General features: G+C 43.2%; 1 protein-coding gene across 1 annotated transcript in view; it reads left to right on the plus strand.

Moving 5' to 3' along the window:
- Nucleotides 1-490: 490 nt before the first annotated feature.
- Nucleotides 491-22,699, plus strand: part of pparab (peroxisome proliferator-activated receptor alpha b) — a 32,711-nt gene continuing 10,502 nt past the window's right edge. The window contains exons 1-4 of the mRNA XM_062389955.1: nt 491-715; nt 13,162-13,410; nt 15,591-15,754; nt 18,690-18,828. Coding sequence (XP_062245939.1) covers nt 13,203-13,410; nt 15,591-15,754; nt 18,690-18,828 — 511 coding nt within the window. The 5' untranslated portion in view covers nt 491-715; nt 13,162-13,202. The remainder of the gene's footprint in view (nt 716-13,161; nt 13,411-15,590; nt 15,755-18,689; nt 18,829-22,699) is intronic.

Below are 22,699 nucleotides of genomic sequence, written 5' to 3' on the forward strand. Positions count from 1 at the left end.
AGGAAATACTTTTTTTCCTGAAGAAATATTAGAAACGACATGTTGAATTATGTTTTCATTGTGTGTACACTAATCATGTTTAAGTTTATGCAAAAGTGAATTCGTCATAGTGTTGTATGTACCAATAAAGCTTTGTTAAAGTGAATTAAATGTTATGAACTGAGAGAGGAAGATGATGGTGATGATGTGAGGAGGCTCATATAAGGTGCTTATGTCACCAGCCTGTATTCAGAAGCCCTGTCTCTGATTATCACATCACAATACATCCGATATGTTTGGACCCATCGTTCTGCAGCAGCACTTCTCTGTCGTCTTTTCATTCATTTTTATTGGGACATTTATTAAAAGCACTCTTTATTCCAGCGACCTCACCCAACCCGGTGGGCCTGTCACCATGGCGCGGGGGCGTCCTTCTCCCGGGGACCCGCTGATTCTATTGGCTAAGACAATGGGTGTGTCAGGGGGGGTGTGGGCTTCTCCTCTCAACCAGCTGTCAGTCATGGCGTCACTTCCTGCGGGTGTGATCGCCGTGGCTCTGCTTTGTATGGAAGTGGTGGGGGACTTTTGACAGCGGCAGCGCTGTGGGGAAACAAACAAGGACGCGGTCGGCGGGTCGGCGGCTCTTCTTCACCCTCCTGCTCCTCGCTCCTCTCTCGATCTGGCACCGAAGACTCCCGGGGACATGGCGGCTTCGGATCGGGCTGTTTATGGGAAGGTAGAGAGTCTCTATTGGACTGTTTCTTAACAGTGTGTGTTGTTGAGCGAGGTGCACTCTCCTGCAGCGGCAGCCTGTGAGGGAATGTGGCTCCTGCAGCCGGGTCGCAGCGCACGGTGCAGCAGCAGCAGCTCTGCAGCCGGGAGCAGAGGGCGCCCACCCGGGGCTGTTTGCATGCAGCTGGGCGGCAGATCGATAAATCCTCCTTCAGGTGTGCAATAACATTGTTATTGTATGGAGAGAGGGTGCTGATGCGATTTTCAGCGTGCACGCCTGCGCAGCTCCAGTGGCCCTGGCTCATCAATAGACAATCTCTCTGTGATGTAAGCTCTTCATCAGTGAGCCATGCGCTTGATACAAAGGCTGTTTATCTGCCTGCTGCAAGAAGAAGCTGCACATCGCTTATATGTCTCTGCTTAGCAGGTCTGACAGTAACGATGGAGGCTCGATGTTGTGCGTAAATTAAGCTCTGATTGCTGGACACACATCCATGACACCTGAATGGGGTCACATGACATGGAAGCGACTGAAAGAAATATGATTGGACAAAATATTATTATAAAATATCAGAAGCACTAAAATCCAATAAAAGGAGCTCCGTCTTATTTGTCCAGGTAATTAACACAAATCAGCATTGGTTTGGAGTCAGTAGGTCACATGACACGGACGCTACTGAAATACATGACTCTATAAAATGCATGTGCAGCACCTGTTGTAAATCTGCCTGCATGGAATGGACTGTTTGCTTTTCCTGTGTTAATGCCCCGGAGCATCCTCATAATGATTCCTTGTCATTCGTGAGCACTTCCTAAAATAGGCCTAGAATATACTTTTTTATAAACAGTCTATGTTGGGGAGTAAAGTTAGAAAACAGTGTTCATCCTACCTGATTTATCAGCAACAGAGTTTTGACTCACCTGGGGTTATTTTTTCACACATGCAAAGTTCACGACTTTAAGGCTTGAGCATGAGTTGTCTAATTCAGCTACATGTAAATAGAATGAATGGTGTGCTTTTTCTTTGAGGGGAATTAACCAAAGAGGAACTTTAAAGTAAACATTAACAACTTGGCCCACAGACTGAAGGCACACTGCCCCTCCCCCATTCACCACTGGTTGCTTGTTTATAACATTTTTCATTAATATTGAACTTTTTGCGTGTCTGGATCGCACCAAATTTGACTCTTCACTTCCGAGGCCCACAAAGGAGACACATGCCAAGAATGAAGCTTAATAGTTGAACAATTCATCTTTCTAGTCCTATAAGCCTTTGAGACAGGTTTGATATATTGCGTGAAAATCCCCAAAGGCATGAAAACTATTTATTTTAACCTTGCTTATAATCTGCGTCAGGCACTTTACTGTGATGGGTTGCGGTGCTGGATGTATGGAATGGTGGAAGCAGTGGTGAATATATCTGCAGGTGCTGTCTGTGACTCCTGAAGCATTTCACTCTCTCTCAACACCTCGCTCTACCTCAGTGACTCGCTCCCTCACTCTCCTTGCGCCTGACGTGCACAACTTCTGTTCCTCACAGCTAACAGAGGGGAGTTACATAATTATTCATTAATCAATGAAGGAGAAGTGTTTACCTTGTGTGATGACTGAAGTTCAGAGATTACCAAACACTTTACTTATCACTGTTGCATATGGTTCCTATATGAAGGAAGAAATGCATAGTCACAGTGAATAATATTGTTTTTTACTATGTGAAAGCTGTGGGCATGACATTCAACACCTCAACTTGAGCTTTAGTCCCTTATTTAAAAAGGGCAGATGGCCTTGTTTCTGTTGAAGGGAAATTTGACCCAAATCCTATACATGTCCCATTCCCCTAGGCAATATAGGAATGCATCCTTTCTAAACCGGTCCTATCTGTGATTTCAGGTGTCTACTCTTATAACTGTTCCCTCCCCTCAATGTCCATTTAAGATTAAAATGCCTTCAAATCAATAAAGTAGGAAGGAGTTCCACAGTAGAAGCCCTTCAGCGTTCCTTTTTACAACCTTCATGTTTTATTATGATTTTTGCCATTTGGATTGACTGGCTACCACCGCGAGACAATGTGTGATTATGGTTTTGAAGGCACGTGGTTGAAAGAGACTCACATTTTTATTCGCGATTGCAAAGTGCATGTGGAGATCCAGCTGTCTGCAGACACGTCTTCTAATAGTGAGACTCTGAGGGGAACTGAAGACAGGTTCTCTATTCTGCACAGTCCTGCTCCAAATACATGCACATCAAGATACAGCTCAGTGCTGTGTACCAGGCTTTTACCTGTATTTGCTGACCCTTTAAAGCTGGTCTCCACGGAGATGTGGAATTTCCCTCAGGATCAAAGGTCTTCAGTCAGAACTGTTTTTACTCAGTTTATCAAACTGGTTAGTGATGCTAAGAAAAACCCTGTAATATTTTTTTAAAGAAACAACTGAAAACAAAAATTGAAAAACATTGAATGTATATATGTGATTTAGTTTTGTTCTAAATGGGTGGAGTTAATACAGAGAACACTGAGATAATGTCAAATCCTAGTTATTAGAAAAATAAACAAATGGAAGTAAATATGACACCCTGTCTGAACCCAGTGTTGCAGGAGTGCCCTCTTTTATTTTTCAAGTCTTATCACAGCTCGTAATTCATCAGACTTTGCTATTGTGATAGTTTGAGAAATGCAATGCATTTAAAGATAGTGTTATCTGCCGTGCACAGTACATGAGACAAACGGTCAGACCTCGCTGTTCAGGCAAGTGCTTGCTCTGCTTTAAGTGAACATTAAGGAACTCGCCCTACCAATGTTTTATTTTTTTTTTAAATCTCCTGTAGCTGGTTTCTCTCTAGCTGCTGCACTCTGACAGTGTTGTCCTCCAGAAACCTGAAACCTTTCATTAGCTTCTGCACTGCTGCATTAACACCCGGAAGAGAGACCGGCTTCTAAAGACAGAAACAAGAACAGAGTCCTCGTTTTTATAGCATATATAACATGAGGGTTAGGCAATGGATTACAGGGCTGCCAATATGCACCATACAGGCAAAATCAGAAAACATTTCACACTGGAAACAAGCGATTACTGTAATAAAATCCATATTATATCTGTAATATTATAACTGTCTTTGTCCATAAGGAAGGGAGAATATGGGAGGGTATATACTTTTCTTCTTTCTTACTTTGTTTGGTTGCTTGTCAATTTTGTCCTGATGAATGAGTGGTCACTCAAAATTATATTCATTATTACTCGCTGCTCCAATCATGTGACCTACCTCACCCTACACAATCATCTATAATACACCCCCACCCTATTAGGCGATCTATTTAAGCTGATTTTCCCATCATTCCCTTTACTGCTGCATGCCCACCACCACACCATCCACTTGTAAGCTCCGACTGGGGGGTTATAAATATTTGCTCATCACTCCCATCATATCTATGTAATCATATCTGGGGGCGTGATTATGTTGGAGCCTAGACGCCGAACACTAACATGTTGCACTAAACATTTGATGGTGAGCTGTCTGACTGAACTATATCTATAATGCAGATAACAACATTTTTAATTAGTAATGCATTTTATTGTTGTTTGATCCACTTGTACAGGACCTTGTAACCTTGTCGAGTAGGTTCTTTTCTAATATGCTTGTAAAGATACAAGAAAGGGTCCCTTTGCCAGCTGAACATTTTATCACGTGTCTGTGTTTTTGGCCTGTAAAGGTTTATTGAAAGTATGTTAACAAGAGCTGAGTTTCACGACCCTTTTTTTCAAGTTCCTGTATAACATATGGCATAAGAGTGCTAGAAATAAATGTGACCACTGGGGATATTTTCTTCAGAAGGCTCTTCCAACTCTTGTGTCCAACAGAGATGAACTATACCACTGCCTAATCCACTCTGCACTTCTTGTATTTGTCACTTGAAAGAATAACCCCAGAGAAATCCGCCTCTAAAGCTGGGGGGGGTCTTGAACTAGGGGCTGGCGGTTGGGTTGTGTTTGAAACAAACTGTTTAAGGCGTCCTCCAACTACATTGAATGTGTTTAAAATCATGTGGTGCATTTTTAGGCTCAAAGGAAGTCAAGGTGTCAGACTCATTTGGACACAGGAGTAACAACAAAGAATCTGTCTGACATATGACAGGTGTTCCAGGTGTTGTTGGAGAATCTAACCATCATTTAGTTTGATGCCTTAAAGCAGCATTAACAGTGAAAAGGATAAACCATCTCCTCCAGGCAGCTGAGTTGGCTCCATATTGGGCTTTAGCGGGTAAACAAGACCATGAAGGACACATATTTGTGCATTAAGTTGTAAATGAAACCGTTTTTTCTTTGTTTTCCATCATTAAGATGCAAGATGAAAGGATGCTGCTGTGATTACTTTCCAGATATTGTTACATCCCAGCCGACGAGTGTTGTGATGTCTGATAAAGCGTCAACGTCATGGAGGTGTTATTCAAGCTGCACTTCCTGGATCAAATTTCACCTTCTCCCATGCACCTGTAGTATCACACCCACAGTCCAAAGTGTTCAGCTCAGCAAGGGCTGTTGTGTCTCTTTGCAGTCATGTCTAAGATGCGTTTGTTTTGCAACTGGTGTCCTCTATGGGTTCCGGGTTTGACCTTCATCTGAGCCAGGTCTGCTCCTCTTTGAGCCTTCCTTACGCTAAACTCTTTCTGGGTTGAATAGGATTGGGTGCCCCCCGCCAGATTTACAGTAAGCAGCTCTGGACAGGAGATTGTCTGCACTCATGATCGGGAAGCAACGCTGCGTATAAGCCGAGTTTTGTGCTTTAAACCGTGAGGGGACCCGGCAGGAGGATTTGACAGGAGGACTCCGACTGGTGTCGCTTGTAAAGGAATGTCTTTCTCACTGTGGCTCTTTTGTCTCTCCCAGGCCTGTGTTTCAGGTTTGCACGCCACATTTTTTCAACATCACTTTTGTCGAAGACTAAGACAGACCCATTGTTGGGAGATTTACTCCTTCTTGTCAACTTTACGTTGAGGCAATGGTATCTGATCCTCGTCCACGTGAGCCGCGGCCTGTAGAAATCCTCATCAATTACCTTCACCCCCCCCTGCTGGTCTTAGTTACTCTCCCATTTTAATTCTATTACTGACAAAGCCCACTGTCTCTCAGCGCCGTCAGAAAATACTTAATCTTCTATGACCTCATTTTACTTTTGATTCTTATTGTGCACAGCGAACAAACAAGGCCTCTGCAGGATTCATGGGGTGTCAGCCTTGCTTGAGAAGGTGAAGCAGAGCTCTTTGACGCTTGTATGGGAATTCACAGCGTTTATTAACATGACAGATGAGCATGCCAGAGGTCGAGGCAGGGAAAAGATTGTTTTGGTTTTAAGGTTACTATTTCTGCCACGGCGAGTTAAACAGACCCTTTCAGATCTTATTGAGAAGCAAACAGAATGAGACAACTGTATTGTGTGATTGGGTGTTCCGAATCAATTAATGTGCTATAATGCAGAGGTCTGTGGCCCTTGGACAGACTTACAAGATTTTCATTTCGATTATGCGCTGCACATCAGAGTCCATTGGTCTATTTGTCGTATACACCGAGACCCTACTCCAGACAGTAGCTGATGACCGAGTCCTGTCCCCTGGCCTGTGTGCTGCACGTCTCCCCACAAACACGTGGGCTGCTCTGGCAGCCGGCAAGGGGGAACTCAGGACTCCAGTGTCATGCTGGAAAATGAAATAAGATACAAACAGCTGTCAGAGCGAAGACGAACCGCTCCCCGCCTCATGTTGTTCTCATCTCAGTTTTGGGTGATTTTCTGTTCTCTGGCACCACTCCCAACCCCATTGTTTTTCATTATTAATGCAAAAACTCCCTCGAAACAGAAAATGCTTGAACAAGCCTCGTCCCTTTGTCTGCTGTCCTTGTGTCTCTGTGTTGTCGGGGAATGAAGGTATTGTATCTTGACAGCCTCAGGGCACAGGGCTGCTGCTAGAGAGGTATGGACTCAGTTGAACATTCCCTTCTCTTTGGCACCCGCCATGATATGTCCATTTTGCTGATCACACGTGCAGTATTTTTATGCATGGAGCATATTTGCACTGGACATAATGTTAAAAATCCTTGAAATGAGCACAAGTATATGTCATGTTGACATTTGTTGTCTGTATATCAAAACATGAGCATGGAAAGAGGGGAAAACAGTCACAATGATAGTGTCTGTCTTTTTTATATATTTTATGGTGTGGTTGCTCCATTAAATAAATGCAAGGTCAGATTTCTGTCTTGTTACCATGGACCTACATCTGTCTACAGCTGAGACAAAATAAGGCAATTTCCACACTAGTCATTTCCAGCGTGGATGAACCACAGAGAGGTTTTGTAACGGTGGCCCGCTTGTTCCATGTGACTGATTTGGAAATAAGCAGAGAGTGGCAGCCAGGAGCCTGCACTTGGCAAAGAGTGGAGGTGTTGCTTAAGGACAGCGTTGTTAGCTGTGGGTGATTTTCGCAGCTGGAAACAGCGAGGGCCGAGCCTGCCAGGCTCAGCTGTGACTACATGTAACACTGCTGCAGAGAGTTGAGCTGGGGCCGTGCTGCGGGTCAAGGTTACACAGCAGCTGTGGCATTTCTGCACACAACCTCAGATGTTGCTGACACATCAGGACTCTATTCAAAGTAGAAAGCTTTATGCGATTAAAAACTTCCCATAAAGTTTTTTTTCAACATGTTTCCTTTTAGTAGTTTTTTTTGTATTAAAACTAATATTTATTTATTTCTGTAATTTACTTGAAGTTTGAGACAGCTGGTCAACTTAAAGATACTTCAGAATTGTCCAAAGAAATGTATGTAATTACCACCTTTTAAAAACATGAGCCAGTAAGATCCCTATTCTAGTTCTTGAGATGTGTGTTGTTGATGGTCACGTGTAGGTGGTCCTCCCTCTTAAGTACAAGTCTGTGTGCGATGCAGTCTATGCACCCAAATCCAGCTGTCTATATTCTCTGTATTGACATGTTTACCAAAACTGATTATCCCTGAATGAGTTTTCCTTGATATTTCAACATCACCCTATGTATTCTGTTGTATTTCCCTTTGTTTATATTTGTTTACTTATTTATACTTTATTAGCTTTTTACTGGTGTTTCTTTCTATTTTTACCATCTCCTTTGCTGCTGCAATACAGCAATTTCCCCCCGTAGCGGGACTGATGAAGGATAATCTTATCTCACATTGCTGCGGAGAGCATCACCTCCATTTTTCATGTTGACTGGACATCACACACACCAGCACATAATGCTGTGGGGGGGGGGGGTCAACCACGCAGCGTGAAGGGTCACTGCAGACCTTTAAGGTCACATGATACACTGTCACACTGCACCTCCTGCAGTGTTTTATGGTCAGATTACATGCGCTATCGTCTCGTGACCATGTGTGGACATTTAATTATTATTTTGACACCAGACACGCTGTCAATGCAGAGGTCAGAGTCCGCCAGGGTTTATGGGTCTTGTTTTATTTCTCAACTCGCTGCAGCTGTGGGAGTTGAATATGCTGACGGCCAATGATGGATCTTCACGTTGTATAGCCAATATGTTAATCCTACTGGTATACAGCTTAACAGTGTACGGTGAATGTGCGAAATGTAGGTCATAGTCATGAATGTGAATTGTTAAAGATCCTCAAAAGGTCTCCTGGTATATTCAGTTCCCGAATAAGAACTTTCAGAAAGGAAGTGATTTGGGCTGCCTTGGCCAGTGGGTTCAGAGCACAGCCCTCCACCACCCTTGGTTTGTGCTATTTTTGCCTCTGATACCTAGAATAAGCTACCTGACTATCAAAACACACCTGACATGGCTGCTTGACTCAAAATGTGTTTCCATGATGCAGCTTTCCTCCAGACGTCTCCACATACATGTAAACTTGTATTGTATATGTCTGGGAACTCACACACACAAGCTTTTCCTGCATTGTGCATTCCCAGCCTGGTACCTTGAGTTTCTATTGGACGTGTGAGAAAGTGTGTGAGATATAGTGACTGAAACGTGACAGATTAAAGCTCCATGCTCACCAGCAGTCACCTCAAAGCAATATCAATCTTTTGGCAGATATTTAATATAAAATTATTCTAGTGATGTTCTCACTTGTGTGTCATAGTCTAAATTGTAGGAATAGTTGTTTTCTTTAGTCTAGAATGGGCCTTTTACATTTAAATACTTTATATTTACATCAGGAGTTCTGCAGCCATCCAAACCGGACAGTCTAAACACCTTTTGAGTTGTTATGACAACTGAAGGCTGCCTGGGGTTCTCTTTCATGTTTGGAAGGGGGGTGGTGAGGTGAGGAGTTAACCTCTGCCACATTCATGGCATGGATTTGAAATAAACAATGGAAATTATACATCAGCTTGACCCGGTGTTGAGGTAAGTGACCTGATAGCAGAGTGATTGTAAGGTTAGCTATCATATGGCTCATCTGTCCGAGGCTGCAGCTCAAGTCCAATGTCAATTCTTCCCTGGCCTGTACTTTGGCCAATCTACATAACGATAAGAGGGCGCCGGCCAGCATATCTGTCCCTGAGTGATAAGGGTTCAAACGAGTGTTTACTCTGCGGGCACGGTCCAGGCAGAGCTCCTAAGAGTGAACCATTCAAACAAATGGACAGGCAGAAGCGGGGGGGGGGGGGGGGGGGGGCAGCAGCCCCATCAGCCCCATCAGCCCATGTTCCTACTCTAAGACCACTGGTCTTCCCTTGTGGGCCCCTTCTCCTTATAGGCCTGTCTGTCAGGCCACAGGATGGGTTGGTTAAACATTAACATGAGGTGCACTCTTTTTCACACACTCACAAGCACACACACTCATGCATACACAGTGAATGACCACACAAACTCTTGGAAAGAGCCGGTGTCATGTTGGCAGGGATCAAAGTCGAACGGAGGACTGAATTTATTATTGTTATTATTTATTTTTATTATTGTGTTTCTTATTTTATTACCTTTAATTACAAACTGTCTTTCAATGATTGGTAGCAATACAGGTTTTGTTATTACCACATCACACAAATAGTACATGATCAAACTTCCCTTCCCTGCCAAAGTATGTTCTCTCCTGAACTTGGAAGCACAACAGTGTTTTTCATCATGTTGTTTTTCCATCCTTTTGGTCTGCTTCCAGCTTTATGTCTGTTTCTTTGTCATCACACCCTTTGCTATTTGTATTTGTCAAGCATGAATCTTGACTGGACCCCCAGAAACAATAGTTAGTTACTGAGACTGAGTGATTATATTCATACTCCGATCAGCTACTGTGTGGCTATATGCCACGTGATCAGATAACATAGTTCCTTTCAAGTTCTTATTGACTGATATCAGTAAGGAGGCTGTCAACTCAGCAGCGCTGCTGATTCGCAGATCTATGTCTTGAGGATCTAGCTCTATAAACTTTCTCTGTTATGTCCTTTTCTGTTGGAAGGCTGTCTGCATGTCCTGCTCAGATCCTGTTTATCTCCCTCAGCCAGGGCTTAGTGGTTGCTTCACAGCCTGTCTGTCTAATATAGGTCTTGCCTGAGTTGGAGGAGTTTAATGGGGGGTTTTGGGGGGGGGGGGGGGAGGGACTACTCAGTGCAGAAATCCATCGGACTGTATGGATTATTTATGCTCCACTCGTACATCCTGCGTTAGTGTTACAGACGTGCGCACAGTTAAACCTATTTTTGTAGCAACCAAAAGGGGGACTCATTGATTTTACAGAGAGATTGAATTCAAGAGGTAGCAGTGTCTTCATGTACCCACCCTATATGAACCATGGCATCGTCGGCCTTGAGGTCTTTTGTCAATGTAACCCTCATCCTTGACTTTGATACTCTTACCCCAAAACAAATGGCTTCGTAATGTAGCTTAACAGACATTCTTCTTCACCCTCTCCCAGTCTTCCTCTGTCTTAATCCACTAGACTTCTGCCATCTGTAGCTAAGTAGCTCTGTGTGTTTACATTCTCGTTGTGTATGTTGGTGGAAACACAAGGTTACCTTGGTCCACCTTTTCTGCTGGTAGGGGGTCATGTGTTTAGAATAGAGCTTGTGTCATGTATGTTATTTAAATAGAAAGCTACGCATGATGTGTGTTGACACAAAGCCTCACTCTGCACTTTCCACTGCAGACTGATCCATATCTGGACTTATTGATCGCACCAAATTAAGTTCCTAAATAGTTGACAGGCACAAGTTTGACGCTAGTAAAACTGTCACCAAGAAGCCTTTTATGTTAGACCTGAAGCAGTTTTATAACGAGACAGTGCTGAGTGAAGTGAGTGTATGGAACAGGATGTCCTCTAAAAGAGCTGAAGGTCAGGAGCTACATGCTGAATGCTAAAGAGGTTTGCTTTATCCTAGCAGGGCTAACACTGCTCTCATTCACAATTACAAGTGTATTGTAGAATGAGTTGCTCAGTAAAAGTGCTCGCTGACGTGACAGACTTCTCTTCATGATTTGAGAATGGGTAGGAATCTCCAGGGTCCTTCTCACTATCGGATTCAGTTCTGATGACATTTTCTTCATGCATTGTGGTTTTGTCTGCGGAAAGAGGCTATATTTGAGAACGCAAATGTCCCGCTCATTTGCTCAGGACATTGTCCAGAATACTTCCTACCAGCCCCCTAGTAAATGTTGGTGTGTGTCAGAGTGATCCCATGTGAGAATAGTGAAGAATATATCCAGAAAGTGGCCGTGTTGATGAATCAAGATGTCAACTTGGACAAGAGATTATTGATACGGCCCAGCGCCTGTTTTACTGTGATTTGTGGAGCTGAATTTGTACATTTTGTCTTTCCTCCTGCATGCTCTACACAGACACCCCCACTTGTCTGAATGTTCTGTGCATTTCCCTGCTGTTTGTCCCAATGGTTCCAACCCTGCAATTCCTGCATTTGAAAATGAATGAGAATGTATCTCTTTTATTTGCCTCCTGCACTTGAAGCAAATCTATATCTACATGAACTATACTCTCTATAGTTACTTCAAACCATGTATTTATGTCATTAGACCTTTTAAATAGACTCACACTTAACACTGGGGACCGAAATGTTTTGAGCGTGCAGTCAGTCTCTTTTATTAAACGGTGTATAGTGCCAACGGGGCAAGTTAAGGTTAAACTAAAGGCATGTGAGGGCATGGAACGGCTGAACAACAAACAGCTGCTATCTCACAGCCCCCCTTTCATGTTCTTATTACTGGGGGGCCCCGATGGAGAGGGCTTACCGAAGATTGACCCAGTTTCCACGCAAACGTTTAAAGTTTGAATATGCAATGTAAGGCCCTACTGATTGTCAGTCTTAACTTAAGCCAAGAAGGCAAGCCCACTTCTTAGTGCTCTATGTATCCCCTCTGCAATTAAGCAAAATCTCACCCATCTACTGTACGATTCAGTCTGTCATGTCCCCTTTAGTAAACCCCCTACCCCCAGCCTTTCTATCACAACACAACCTAAGCCAACCCATTGACCTACATTCATTCCTCCACACGTCTCTGCGCCTGCCTCTGTTTCTGTGGGTCCTCTGTCCCTCTGTTCCCGCACCACTATGAGGTTTGTGAGGATACGGTTACTGTATTTTGAGCGGAGAGCTCAGAGGAGTGGAGTGTGTTGTGTCATAAGATACTCCATGTCCTTCAGTCCCCCATTGGATGATGACCAACTCTAGCAACCCACATCACCTGTTTATGTGCATGGTCACGTTAAATCAGCCCTAATGATAACACCTAAATGTATTCACTGGTGTTGTGTTTAGTTATGTGCGCTGAAAGATATGTAGTGTTGATGTTATAAATGACGTTATCAGTTTTGCGTCATGCTAGTGGTATGGCTTCATGGATGGCAGCGTCAGTAGGGCTACTTTGATCAAAACGGAAATTCGTGAGGCCCTGCTGATGAATCTCCATGACTGTTCGCATCCTTTTGCTTTTCCATTATTACCATCATAAGGTTGATATTTGTGGTATTTAGTGCAATGTCTCAACAACTATGAGATGAATTACCATTGGTACCTAAGGAATCACTACTGTCATTACACTTTTGGGCTCCCATTATTTTACATTTAGCGCTATCATCAGATCACAGTTTAAATTTCTCTGATTCTTAAACTTTACCATAAACTATGATTTAGGACAAAATACATGTAAGACTAGTAACATGTTTATTTGTATTGCTCAGTAGCATATATCAGCATGCTAACACTAAAGTAGGCTGTTGAAAACAGTAGACATATTTCACCTGCTTAACATCATGTAAGCAAGCTGATTTTAAAACGATGCAGTACCATATATGTAAGTAAACCCTCACAGAGCTAGAGGATGTAGATTCTTCGTATCCAGGGGTGACCTTTAAAATGTATTATTGTCTTGTCTCTGTTTATCTGCCAGCCTGAGTGTCCATTGCACCTCTTTAACCTCTGTCCCCCCCCCCCCCCCCACCCTCCTTCTCTCCTCTGTCTCCAGTCTGATGATTGAAAGTGGCGGCCGCCTGCTCCGCCACCGCAATGGTCGACATGGAGAGCCACTACCATCCCCCTTCTCCCCTGGAGGACTCGGTGCTGGGCAGCCCCCTGTGCACTGATGACGACTTCATGGAAGGCATGGAGGAGCTCCAGGACATCTCCCAGTCCATTGACAATGATGCCCTCAGCTCCTTCGATGTCCCTGAATACCAGTCCTCCAGCAATGGCTCGGAAGGGTCCACTGTCCTAGGTGAATTGGATTTTAATGTCATTGACCTTAAATATCTCTTAAGGTCATCAATAATGTGTTGACAACAATATAGGGGTTGCCGCCATACTGTCATTTCACTTTTCAAAGTTGGCTCAGCGTACTTGCTTTGCGGTTGCTGTTAGATCTGTAGTCTCCCAGTTTAGCCCCTTATCCCCTAATTTCATCCATCTGAATGTTCAGAGAGGATAGACACTTGCTTTTCTAACCATTTACTACAAGGCTAATACTTTGCATTTTCCATTGCAGCTAATGCATCCCCCTTGCCCATTTCCAGCCATTTCCCTTATGTATTTCCCTCTTACTTCTCATTTTCTTTCCTTATCTACCTCATATTTTATATACACCCTTGTTTTACCTCTCTGTCTTCCTCAAGCCTTCTTCTTCTCACTCAAGATCCACAGAGGAATTCAAACATTCCTCAGCCACTTTGCTCCGCCTCTCAGGAAACATCCACTTTGCGTCTGTGTTCCCTCCTGAATAGAGGTGTCATGGACAAGTGGGAAATTTACGCCACGACCAAATTAGGCAACAAGTGAGCTATCGGTGAATAGTGTAGAAAGATACTCATGAAATGGGAGAATAGAGGGCGTGGGTGAGAGAGATAAAAGACAAAAGAGAGGGGCGCGTTGGGAGAAGGCATCACGGAAAGATTTGATGATGTCATGGAAATATCACTGGGATGGTGTTTAGGACTCGTTGGTGTTTACCAGTGTTAATTGTGAGCGACAGGAGCAGGAGAAGCCCTGACAGGCTGCGCCTCTCCACACCCATTTGAAACATTTGCACTTGCAACCGGCAGCAACAGAGCTCCACGTCCTCTGCCAAAATCTGCCCATCCCCATTCTGGCCTCTCTTGACTAACTAATGTGGCCTCACTTAATGCCACTGTTTTGCAGGTGCAAATGGAGGAAATGGAAAACTGATGGGAAGCCTTGTGACCTGTCTTCCATGAGGAAGATCAGTAATAATACTCCGGCACTGTTATTCTTGTGGCACCACACAGCACATACAGCGTGTTAATGACTCTGAATGAATAGCCTCTGCAGTGCAATGTATTTTCATCCACACGCAAACAGTGTTCAAGTCACTAAATTGGCGATATTTACTTCCAAAGTGCCAATTTTCTAAAACATCTAAACCGTGTCTAGCCTCCATGTAAAGGGGAACTGTTTTGGAGATGACTTTGTGCATGCCGACTGTTGCTTCTTGAAATGTGCGTGCACTAGAAACAACGACAACAATAGCGGCTATATCTCATTGAGCATGTTCTTATCTGGCTGGTTGATGGATTGTTAATTAGGACTTTATTGCCATCTACTGACCCCGGCATGCTTGTTTGAGCATTTTTAGTCATATTTGCTTTCTGGACTGAAATAGTTTGTTAAGCAAAGATCAAGTAGAAGGAGTTTTGACGATATCAGTTCAACAGATATCGACGGTATTGTTGACAAGGCCCAGGACAATTTCTCCTCAAAGGCGTCATTTGGTTGCGCACGAAAACAGTGCAATTACATGGTATCCTTGATGACCCAAAGGATGAAACAGATGTGCACACAAGATAATTATAATGGTGGGAACAAGGTAAATAAGTTGTGCAGTCAGAGTTGATATCTGCTCAGTAAAGATTTGAAAACCTAACCCTGCTTTGAAGACAACACTAAGTTGCATTTATAGCTTTTAAGAGTTTGCTTGTGATGAAACATAGTCCCTCTGCTGGCTGAGCCTGTTGTCAATCCTTTGTCTCTGTGCAAGAGCAACAAGAAAATTTCATTGTATTCCCAGGTGAAAATTAAACTTGATTGGCTGAGTCTATGCTACAAATCTGGTGTGTGCATCTGAGTGGTTGAAACACAAACATCTTCAAAATAAATAACTTATAATCTTTCGGGACTTCAGTGGCTCCGTACAAAAGCGAGCTAGGGAGTGAAATTCAACTAGTTCATGCATTGCTGTCTCACTTCTGCACAGCTGTTCAGTCACAGCATGAAGCGATCCCTAAAGTCAGATTGTCAGTTTCAAAACTAGGGTTTCAGATGCTGTTTGAAGGATACGGATTCCTTTGGTCTGCATCAAGAGTAGTGCTTAGAGTTGTATGCATCAGTTGGCATAATACTGCATATTTCTGCATGTTTAACCAGCCATTTGTGTGTGTTCTGTAGATGCCCTGACGCCGGCGTCCAGCCCCTCGTCGGTTGTTTACGGGATGTCAGTGGGCCAAGAGGAGTTCTCGTCTACCTCCTCATCGCTCAGTCTGGAGTGTCGAGTGTGTGCTGACCGTGCCTCGGGCTACCACTACGGCGTCCACGCCTGCGAGGGCTGCAAGGTGAGATGAAGATAAGCTGCGCACACAAAGGATAGCCAAACAATTGGCCCTAAGAGCTCATGTTAGACGGTGGAGAGAAGTAGACTAATGTAATGATCAGGGACTGAGAATTCTGATGATTGAACCTGTAGTCTGGTTCCATCTACCAAAAGAGTCCAAAAACACCAAGCTTGGCTTTCTTGTTACTTTTCAGCCTATTGTTAGTGTCTTTGAATGTTTTCACCTTTTCATATATTTTTGTTTCTGAAGTCAAAGTAGCTACTGAATCCAAATTCCTGTTGACAGCTATACACCTAGTTAAGATCCACATATAAGCTGGAGTCTTGATGTCAGTGCTCCATCAAGTCAACATGCTGTTACATAAACTGTTACATCAGAGCAGCAGCTCACTCAAGTATATATAGTAGAACAATGACTATGTCTTTGTGTTTGTACACCTGTGGATATATATCGTGCTTCAGTGTTTCAATACTACATCCAAGTCCACAGGGCAGAGTCAATGTTGTGTGACCTATGCAGAGTGAAGTCACAGGGCTGTTAAACAACAGGTTATCAGAAAAGTCAAGGTGAATTTGTATAGTTTAGCATCTACCTTTAGGAGGGAGTCTTTATAGATGCATCTATCAGTTGTGACCAATGACATGTCAGAGGGTCAAGGTGAAGACAGCACCTTCACCCTCTTGCAACATTATCTGGATAAAGTGAAGTCAGCATTCCATGATCGTGGCTCTACTACACTTTGTGTCGTATCTTAAGCAATGTCCATCAAAGACTTTCTCTGTTCCAAAGAATTTTCCATATTCAGATAATCTTTTTTTTACCCTAACCCATCTTGGCATTTTATTTTACTTTATTCAAAGCTACGAAGTGAAGTTGCCAGAAAATAGTCAAACTTATGAAACACCTAATAAACCAATTGATCTACTTCAAAAGGTTAAATATTAGAGCCACTTAAAGGGGAATTTTTTTTTTATTTTGAGAATAAAGTAGCAGTTTTAGGCTCTATGCGTTCGAGACACGGAACATCAGAGGATCAGCCTGCCTTAGAAAAGGAATATGGAACTTTTTCAGTATGGGGACTTAAATAAGATTGTGTAAGAAAATAGGTCTATTCCAAAGAAAGAACTGCAAGGACTTGGCAGAAATGACTTCTTTTGTGTAAAAGGAAATGGTTTTAAAGTTTTGTTGTGGTCCATTGCATCTGTGTGGTATTTAACGTGGTTTCGTAGAACAATGAGATTAAAAATCAAGATTTTGGATCAGGAAGGATTACTCCATTGTGCACAGGTTGTCTTTAATGTTTGATCTGCTAATTTTGTCCTCATTCTCGTAACATACTGACTATTTTCTTATTAAATTACAACTTTAATCTCGCCATATTATAACTTTTTCCTTGAAATCTCTGAAAACAGATTTTCTTCAATATGGCCTTAAATACACTGTTGAATCGTCATCAGGACTGTTGTGATTGTCCAAGTACAAGTAGTCTTGTTTAAAATGACATACATACTGTAGGAGTATACAGTACAGACTCTGCATGTGACTTGGCCATGGAACAGTAAGAGGAGGAGGCTGACCTCTGTGATGACGATACACAGATTCTTTACAACCGTGGACACGTATGAAGTCCATCCGCCCTGGGTTCCAATTCTCCCCTGGCCCCTGGTCACCTCAGGTTTGGGGTTAGTGGGTGAGAGTGCCAGCCACACTTACTTAACATGTGCACACATGGTTGTAGCATGTCTGTGTAACCTCGCCTGTGTGTCCTCCAGACTGTGTATATGTTTTTTGGCACACTGGGTGATAAATGTCATGAAGAAATTCCCCCAGGCCAATTTCAGCCCAAGCGTCCAACCACAAGCATGCCGCTCAGGCCATGTCCTCTTCAGCAAAGATAAATGTTTCTTTTTTTCGAGGTTGCTTAAGAGAGGGGAGGCTGGCGGTGAAACTATGTATCTGCGGTGAAACTATGTATCTGATATTGTCATGCGTCATTCTAACGTTGTTGCAATTAGTTGCAGTAGTCAAGGATATTGATGATTAAGCTAACAAGCATTTCGAAAACATTACATTTGTGGCGATAAGACATGTATTTTCCACTCTTCTGTGGTCAGGGAAGGTCTGCACACTCAGAGCATGCTCCACACACACATGCATGCATGCAAGCCCACGCATACATGCAAGTACACACACACACACACACCCCCCCCCACACACACACACACATACACACACACAGACACACAGCAGAGCAGCGGAGGGACTGAGGGATAGTGATTCATGTGAGGATACCTCAAGTTGACGACAACAATTCTTGTTACTGTCAGTGGCGGTGCAGTAAAAAGTACTTTATGAAAAATACCTATTCAACAAGCATGTAGAGAAACGTACACAAGCTGTGGTCCTTCGGATATTTCAGTCTGCCTAAAATCTTCATATTCTGCTAATACTCGTTAATTTAGCTTGTTACTGAGACAAAACTAAAAAAAATACATTTCAGTCTGACAACTCGCGCTCAAAAGTTTATTGCAGCAGTAGAACAGGTTTAGTGTTTGGCATCTTGGCTCCAACTTAATCACTCCCCCATATGATTACACAGGAATGATGGGAGTGATGAGCAAATACTTGTACCCCCCCCCCCATCGGAGCCTACAGGTGAATGCTGGGGTGGTGGAGGTGGTGGAGGGGCTGAAGCACCTGGTAGTAATACTGCAGCAGCAGTTCGAGAAAAGGGGATGACCGGGAATTTCTGTCTGTTTAAATAGACCACCTGATAAGGTTGGTGTGTATTAAAGATGGCTGATGTATGTCACATGATTGGAGCAGTGCAGCTCAAGTTGGCTGGCTGAACTAGCTCGCAGGTGTCGCTCCATTTTTGCGTCAGATGAGCATTATTCTCAATGTGACATTTTTTCTCTCCGCTTCAAACCTTCAGGGTTTTTTCCGGCGGACCATCCGTCTGAAGCTGGAGTACGACAAGTGTGAGCGCCGCTGCAAGATCCAAAAGAAGAACCGCAACAAGTGCCAATACTGCCGCTTCCAGAAGTGCCTGTCAGTGGGCATGTCCCACAATGGTGAGTTCATCAGGGTATAGGCCAGGTTTGGGCAGTGTCCCAAGATCAGCAGCACACGCACACATGCGCACACATGCACATGGTGCACACACACACACACTGTTCACAATTGTGCAGATGCCAAGAAAACTTGAACAGACACGTAGGCACATAATTAGTACAAATTATCAATCTAACACCACATTTGGTGTGACGTTACATGTTAGGGCAAGTAAGTAAATGAAGACTAATCCAGGCTACAATACAGCTCCATGTCTTCTGCTATATTAAACCAGTTGTATTTTCCTTATTCAAAAACCGAACTTGTGCAGTTACAATGCAAAATCAGTTTGTGTCTGTACCTTACAGCACTGGAGACGAATTGCATTTCAGTGGCTGAGCTCACTCAACCCATTTGGGGCAGATACAGTGCCTTGCATAAGTATTCAGCCCCTTTGGACTTTTCTACATTTTGTCATGGTATAACCACAGATTAAAATGTATTTCATCGTGAGTTTATGTAATGGACCAACACAAAATAGTGCATCATTTGGAAGTGGGGGGAAATATTACATGGATTTCACAATTATTTACAAATAAAAATCCGAAAAGTGTTGAGTGCATATGTATTCACCCCCTTTACTGTGAAACCCCTAACAAAGATCTGGTGCAACCAATTGCATTCACAAGTCACATTTGCAAGTCACATACTTAGTAAATAGGGTCCACCTGTCTGCAATTTAATCTCAGTATAAATACACCTGTTCTGTGACGGACTCAGAGTTTGTTGGAGATCATTACTGAACAAACAGCATCATGAAGACCAAGGAGCTCACCAAACAGGTCAGGGATAAAGTTGTGGAGAAATATGAAGCAGGGTTAAGTTATAAAAAAATATCCAGAGCTTTGAACATCTCTCTGAGCACCATAAAATCCATCATAAGAAAATGGAAAGAATATGGCACAACCGCAAACCCAAAGCCGTCCACCCAAACTGAAGAGTCGGACAAGGAGAAAATGAATCAGAGAAGCAACCAAGAGGCCCATGGTTACTCTGGAGGAGTTGCAGAGATCCACAGCTGAGGTGGGAGAATCTGTCCACAGGACAACTATTAGTCGTCTACTCCACAAATCTGGCTTTTATGGAAGAGTGGCAAGAAGAAAGCCATTGATGAAAGGGATCCATAAAAAAATCCCGTTTGGAGTTTGCCAGAAGCCATGTGGGAGACACAGCAAACATGTGGAAGAAGGTGCTCTGGTCAGATGAGACCAAAATTGAACTTTTTGGCCTCAATGCAAAACGCTATGTGTGGCGAAAACCCAACACTGCCCATCACCCTGAGCACACCATCCCAACAGTGAAACATGGTGGTGGTAGCATCATGCTGTGGGGATGCTTCTCTTCAGCAGGTACAGGGAAACTGGTCAGAATAGAGGGAAAGATGGATGGAGCCAAATACAGGGAAATCCTTGAAGAAAATCTGTTGCAGTCTGCAAAAGACTTGAGAGTGGGGCGGAGGTTCATCTTCCAGCTGGACAATGACCCTAAACATACAGCCAGAGCTACAAAGGAATGGTTTGGATTAAAGAATGTTAATGTCTTAAAATGGCCCAGTCAAAGCCCAGACCTCAATCCAATAGAGAATCTATGGCAAGACTTGAAGATTGCGGTTCACAGACGGTCTCGATCCAATCTGACTGAGCTTCATCTTTTTTGCCAAGAAGAATGGACAAACCTTTCCATCTCTAGATGTGCAAAGCTGGTAGAGACATACCCCAAAAGACTTGCAGCTGTAATTGCAGCGAAAGGGGGTTCTACCAAGTATTGACACAGGGGGGTGAATACTTATGCACCCAACAGATGTCAACTTTTTTGTTCTCATTATTGTTTGTGTCACAATAAAATTTATTTTGCACCTCCAAAGTACTATGCATGTTTTGTTGATCAAACGGGAAAAAGTTTATTTAAGTCTAGTTGAATTCCAGTTAGTAACAGTACATTATGGATAAAAGTCCAAGGGGGGTGAATACTTATGCAAGGCACTGTATGTTGAGTGCAGCAATGTCCTTGTCGGCAAATCTTGCCATCTTGGTGACGCCCCCAGGGAGATATTTCAGGATAAGATCCGGCTACTCTCAATTACAAAAGAGCCACAACTGCAAAAACAGCACAACTGCATTTATAAAATCGCAGGTCCAATCTGATAATTTTAAAAGTTTGACCCAAAATAAAGTTGAATCGTCTATTCAATTCACGTTGGGTTTTATTTCTATCTCGGATGCAAACATGTATTCCTTAATGGCTCAATCCAGAGAGGCATTATATCATCAGCTCATCCCACCAGAGAACCAGCACACTTGCTGTGATGAACCTCAGTTGTGTTGGTGCTGCAACACGTTTGGCTTGGCACGTTACCCAGGTTCAAGAGACCATTAGCTGTGTCAGGGGAGGCGCTGAACACGTGTCATTCAGCTGTCATATTTTTATTTTCTTTATTATTTTATCTTAACAATAGACTATTGTTAATCTTTTATTCATTTTGACACTTGAAGAAACCCTGAACTGTGATTTTAAGCATCTCATTTGTACTCCTGGGTTGTAATAGTCAAATTAAGTCATGTCTGACCCCTTTTTCTCTTGGACTGCAGTCGTATGTTGACACCATCTAAGCTCAAATAGTTTTTCTCAGAAGTTACCTTAATACTCCAAAAATGTGTCTAGGTAATTTGTTCAATCAGGCATGTGCTTACAGTCCAATCTTTTGGTTACACAAGCCGAGAAAGTGACTCTGATTGTTTCCTCCGTTCGTCTTTCACGCAGGTCACCGGCACATGCAACATCTGTGAACACCCAAAACAAAACATTAGTCTTTTTTAAAACCTTTGCAGCAGATTTCATCATCCGTGCCGCTTATCTTTGTTTGAAATGCAGGAATATTGAGGTCAAAGTAGGAGATTCTGGTGCACGTTGTTGACTCTGTGTAAACATACGACATGGCACGCTGACCCTTGGACGGGGTCAGTGTCCCGATCGAGTGGCAGGTGCTTGTGCTCGCTGGCCCGCTGCTGTATTTCAACTCGAAAAAGGTCAATGTAATTGGTGGGTTTACATATAGACAGTGCACACACAGCAGATATTCCATACGGGTGGCAGTGAACTTGTGCATGGAGGAAACGGATTCAGTGTCCTTATGTTGTCTCGTGGGGTTATTGACCCATCCAATACTAGATCTTGATAGTGATAGGGCCTATAGCTCTGCAGGAGCTGCATTTCTCCTTGCTGTACTTCCTCTGACGGCACACGTGTATTGAGTTTCATGTGTCTAAATGTAACCTTAGATGGAGAGGAAGGAGATGGGTGATGCATCGCAACCCGACCTTTTGAGGTCTGGTCAATTTAAAGTGCTACAGGACCACAAACCTGATCATTTTGGAGGGTTACCGTTCAGTTCGTACCGACTGCCAATTCATGTGATATGTAAATCTGTCTGGACGGGCCTTACGAAAACATCAACTGTACATTTACTCACTTACGGGCGGCTGTGGCTGAGGGGTAGAGTGGTCGTCCTCCAACCTGAAGGTCGGCAGTTCGATCCCCAGTCTGACCCATCTGCATGCCGAAGTGTCCTTGGGCAAGATGCTTAACCCTGAATGACCCCCCCATAGAATAACAAAGTGCTGCGAATAGATGCACTGTGTGAATGTGTGTGTGAATGGGCGAATGTAAAACTGTTCTGTAAAGCGGTTTGCGTGGTCATCAAGACTAGCAAAGCGCTATTTAAATACAAAACCATTTAACGTTACATATTGCTCAGTAAACCTGTTTTAAGTTTCATTTAACTAGTGCAGGGCCCGTTCTAAACTTTCCATCTGAAGCTGTATAAGTGATCTG

This window comes from Platichthys flesus, chromosome 6 (assembly GCF_949316205.1).
Source record: "Platichthys flesus chromosome 6, fPlaFle2.1, whole genome shotgun sequence".
Lineage (NCBI taxonomy): Eukaryota > Metazoa > Chordata > Actinopteri > Pleuronectiformes > Pleuronectidae > Platichthys > Platichthys flesus.